The 5216-nt window shown below is 45.4% G+C and overlaps 1 protein-coding gene across 1 annotated transcript; it reads left to right on the plus strand.

The window, feature by feature from the left end:
• Positions 1-3289: 3289 nt before the first annotated feature.
• pin4 (protein (peptidylprolyl cis/trans isomerase) NIMA-interacting, 4 (parvulin)) lies at positions 3290-4944 on the plus strand. Its single transcript, XM_071399528.1, has 4 exons — positions 3290-3527; positions 3701-3774; positions 3916-4035; positions 4461-4944. Exons 1-4 carry the CDS (start codon positions 3470-3472, stop codon positions 4617-4619), a joined length of 411 nt encoding a protein of 136 aa, XP_071255629.1. The 5' UTR covers positions 3290-3469; the 3' UTR covers positions 4620-4944.
• The last annotated feature ends 272 nt before the right edge of the window (positions 4945-5216 follow it).

Genomic DNA, 5216 nt, shown 5'->3' on the forward strand with positions numbered 1-5216 from the left:
TTCGGGCCATGGATCATCACTGGAGTGAGGAGACGTCTAGGCAGCCTGGTGCGTAGAGCCTGCACAACCCTTCCTGGCTGGATGGTTACCTTCGCCCGGCAAAGGCGGGGCGCTGGCACAGGACGCACTGGGCTGTGCAGACGCACCGGAGACAAAGTGCGCAGAGCCGGTGCAGGATATCCTGGGCCGTAGAGACGCACTGGCGGCCAGACCCACACTGCTCGCGCACGCCAACGAGCGTCTGCGTTGCTAAGGGCTAAAATAGAAATCAGTTCTATTTCTGACGCAGATCTCGCTGCAAGTCCAGCCTCTCCCATCTCCTCATTGGTTTATAGAAGCAGATACCCACGTGCCATCTCCTCATTGGTTATACCCACGTGGGTGACTGAAAGACGAACGAGGTCGGTGACGGTAATGCACCTAATTTATGAAAGTTGCCAATCGCAATGTAAAGTCAAGAGAAGAAAAAGCCTGGAAGGAGGAGAGATGACTAGAAATGATTCGGTTGACCGTTTTATGTGTGGTTTAATTGGCAGAGTAAAGGACCTTGTGCATTTCAGGTAAAATAACAACTCAATGTTTATATCCCAGGACAAATTAGCTACTTCCTAGCTACTGCCGATCCACTTTTTCATTTGTTTTGTCTGTGTTTCACACACCTGTTGTCAACCCCACAGTCACTTGTTCATTATTTAACCCTCTGTTCCCCACATGGTTTTTGTGAGTGATTGTTTATTGTAAATTTTGGTCCGTCTGTGTGTGTTAAAGATGTTTCTTTGTATATTTGCCTTTTTTTGAGTAAAGCACGTTTTTTTCTCATATCTGATGTCCTGCGCCTGACTCTCTCACCAGCTACACACAGGACTAATTACACTAGCCACCGTGCTTCTACATCTGCATTGCTTGCTGTTTGGGGTTTTAGGCAGTGTTTTTGTATAGCACTTTGACATCGGCTGATGTAATAAGGGCTTTATAAATACATTTGATTGATTGATTGGTTCAGCCCTCTGCACCTCATTGGAATGGCTAGATGTCATACAGGGGCAAGGACTCAGAATATGTAGTGGGACATTTCTGACCTCCCCAGTGTCTGCACTACAGGTGAGGATGGGGGATATGCCATTGCAGATTAGGAAACAGCAGCTGGCAAATGAATTATTGGGTCAACCTACAGGGACATTGGGTCTCATCCTGCGAAAGGAATTTTGCAGGCATGCTGGGAACATGAGTGAAGACAAAACGCAAGCTTTGGGTGGGTGGGTAATACCCAGGCGAAGGAGATGGCACTGTATGGAAGGGAGTTTAGTCCAACGGTAGTTATTCCTGTAAATCCGGAAGGCGGTGACCCGTTCCTGTAGGTTCATGCTCTACAACATTCGCAGAGTACGACCCTGCCTCACGCAGGAAGCGGCGCAGGTCCTAATCCAGGCACTTGTCATCTCCCGTCTGGATTACTGCAACTCGCTGTTGGCTGGGCTCCCTGCCTGTGCCATTAAACCCCTACAACTCATCCAGAACGCCGCAGCCCGTCTGGTGTTCAACTTTCCCAAGTTCTCTCACGTCACCCCGCTCCTCCGCTCTCTCCACTGGCTTCCAGTTGAAGCTCGCATCCGCTACAAGACCATGGTGCTTGCCTACGGAGCTGTGAGGGGAACGGCACCTCCGTACCTTCAGGCTCTGATCAGGCCCTACACCCAAACAAGGGCACTGCGTTCATCCACCTCTGGCCTGCTCGCCTCCCTACCTCTGAGGAAGTACAGTTCCCGCTCAGCCCAGTCAAAACTGTTCGCTGCTCTGGCACCCCAATGGTGGAACAAACTCCCTCACGACGCCAGGTCAGCGGAGTCAATCACCACCTTCCGGAGACACCTGAAACCCCACCTCTTTAAGGAATACCTAGGATAGGATAAAGTAATCCTTCTAACCCCCCCCCCTTAAAAGAGTTAGATGCACTATTGTAAAGTGGTTGTTCCACTGGATATCATAAGGTGAATGCACCAATTTGTAAGTCGCTCTGGATAAGAGCGTCTGCTAAATGACTTAAATGTAAATGTAAATCCACCATGGCTACTCCAGAATCCTGTAGTTGATCTAGAAGTATTGGAGAGACTACAGAAAGATAGGGAGGGTGTTGATCCATCTGATTTGTTTAATAGACGTCTGGATACTGTGTATCAGGATTTTATGGCCATTTACACAGATGGTTCAATACATCCAAGGACGTACTGGGTCAGCATTTGTAGTGCAGGAATGTGGGGTGGCAGTCAGGAAACGTATTACAGATCATCTGGCTGTATATACTGCGGAGCTGATGGCCATACTGTTGGCCTTGCAGTGGGTGGAGGAAGTCAAGACACACAGAGTAGTTATTTGATCTGATTAATGTGCAGTGTTGATGAGTCTCCAGTCCTTTAGGTCATGTAGCAGAGACCTGCATTAGGAGGTGTTACAAACCCATGACAGGATTAGACAGATGGGTATACAGATAAGATTTACTATGGGTCCCAGCCCATGTTTGGGTGGAGGGGAATGAGGCAGTTGATGTACTGGCTCAACAAGCACTTAGTAGTGGGGATGTTGTCGTTTCAATGAGCAAGGCAGAGGCAAAAAGCATGATATCGACAGTGATGGTGCAGAGATGGCAGGAGCAGTGGAATAGAGATACTAAGGGCAGGCATTTATTTCAAGTACAGAGGAAAGTCGAGGAGGGGAGGGCGGCAGGAAGGGACAGAAGAGAGGAGGCTATTTTTACAAGTTTAAGGGTGGGACACATCCGGTTGAATAAGACCCTAAATGTGATAGATAAGCATCCAACAGGAAAATGTGATTGTTGCCAGGAAAGAGAGACAGTGGAGCATGTATTGCTACAGTGTGGGCAGTATCAGAGATCTGGTATGAGGGAGAAGGGGATACAGGAAATGAGTTTACAGAGTATATTGAGTAGAACACACTTTTTTTTCTTATTTGTAAAAAAATATATATATATATTGATTATTAAAACTTGCAGTGAAGCCGCTCAACATCAACATCACATTAGTCATCTAACAGTCTCCCACCCAGAGAGACCCACTGAAGCACACTTTCCTATTTATGCTATTTGTATTCCTCCACGAGTTTTGATCCTATATATTGGGCAGACAGACCAGATCCCTACCTCCTCCCACTGCCACCTCTATGTTTGTGTTAATGCTGTAGTCATTTGGTTGTAATCTTGGATTGAGCAGACTTTCCGTCATTAGATATAGTCTAAAATATTGTATATTTTTTAAGAGCAACCGGGCTGGCAGGTAGGATATCCGTGTCTCTGGCCCACACTCCAGTACAGTAGGTGGCGGTAATGCACCATATTGTTGGCTGTCACCCGCCGAAGAAGATAAACTCCACCGAAGAAGAAGACAAGCTTGCCTTGTGGTAGCTGGCAGATCTCTTCAGTTGTCCAATTCATTTTCAGTAAAGGGTATTTTCAAGAATGCCACCTAAGGGGAAAGGTGGCAAGGAGGCAGGGAAAGGTGGCAAGGGAGGCAAAGGTCTGTTTATTCTTCACTAAATCGACAAAGCATGTTGGATTGAGAAACATGCTAACTAGCTAGCCAACTGAACAACACAGCCTATGTGCAGTTCAGTGGCAGTTAGTTAGCAGCTAGGAAACGTTAGTTATCTCCATGTAAGTCATGTTATTATGTTGAATGTTATCGTTCAGGTGGAGCTGCTGCAGGGGGTGGAGACAAAGAAAAAAAGGAAGAGAAGACGATTAAAGGAGGCACTTCTGTTAAGGTGGCTAGCTATGTTAGTTACTCTATGCAATGCTACATTCTAGCTACACCATATAGTCTTTAGCTACACTGTGTGTGTTCTTATGTAAGTATAGACAACTATCTAAATTGACTGACTATGCTGTTTTAACGTATTCCCCAGGTCAGACATATCCTGTGTGAAAAACATGGTAAATGTATGGAGGCGATGGAGAAACTGAAGGCTGGGGTTCGCTTCAGTGAAGTGGCCTCACAGTACAGTGAAGACAAAGCCAGACAAGGGGTAAAAGAGCAGTTCCCATGCACATACCTATTGGTTTATCATGTATAGGTATAGGGGGCTGTCTGCTAGTACCTAAATGGTCCACTGGATGGCATCCTCTGTCTTGCTGTCTACAGTTTTTCAATATTGTTGTTCGGGTGAGAGAACTGGGGGGAATATTCATTAGTCGCAGACTGTTGTGGAACATTTGGTCTGCCAAACTTTTTGCAACAGAAACCGTTCACTCTGGGAACCAGACAGACGTAAAAGCAATGAAATGGGAGAGACCTACCTGAATCTGTCCAATAGAAATGAATTTCTCATTTTGGAGTGAATTGTTTCCATTGCAAAACATTTTGCAACAGTGTCTGACTTATGAATACACCCGTTTTAGCCTTTGTGTGACTGTGGCAATATTGACTGTAGTGTTATCCTGGTTGTGACAGGGTGATCTGGGCTGGATGATAAGAGGGTCTATGACCGGACCCTTCCAGGACGCTGCCTTCGCCCTACCCAACAGCACCATGGACAAACCTATTTACACAGACCCCCCCGTCAAGACCAAGTTTGGCTACCACATCATCATGGTGGAAGGGAAGAAATGAACCTAAGGCTGGTGGCGGTAATGCACCATTAACAGTGGATGCCAACCACCATTAAACCCCATCGAAGAAGAAGAATGACCCAAAGGAAAGATCCACTACTCTTCACTTTGACATTGGGACACTCTGCTTTCTCTGAGGAGATGGCACAATCAAAACAACTTAATTTTTTTTTCTTGCATAATGTTTTTCATGTCCTGGTAATGGCACAACAAAAGCTAACAATTAAATGCTCTGTGAAGAGACACAGGCTATTAAGATGTATGTACACCTGTCTGTAGCTAATAAAAAGTGGTGTAATTTTTACACTGGTGGTCAATTTAACAAACATTGTAAAATGTATGTGAATGAATGCCCATTGAGTTTGTTGCAGAAACTTACTTCTGATGCAAAGTTGTCCACTGCTTTCAGAACAAACATGATACAATTCATGTTTGACATTGCCTCGCTTTTCAATCATGCAACCAACGGTATACCACTTACATTCCAAGTAATTGAATAACCTAAAGTTAGATACATTCAATAATGAAACTAATTTAATGAAGAACCTAAAAGTAAGAATCCCGCTTCGACAGCTCATTGGCCCAATAATATGGAATC

The sequence above is a fragment of the Salvelinus alpinus genome, chromosome 4, assembly GCF_045679555.1.
Source record: "Salvelinus alpinus chromosome 4, SLU_Salpinus.1, whole genome shotgun sequence".
Lineage (NCBI taxonomy): Eukaryota > Metazoa > Chordata > Actinopteri > Salmoniformes > Salmonidae > Salvelinus > Salvelinus alpinus.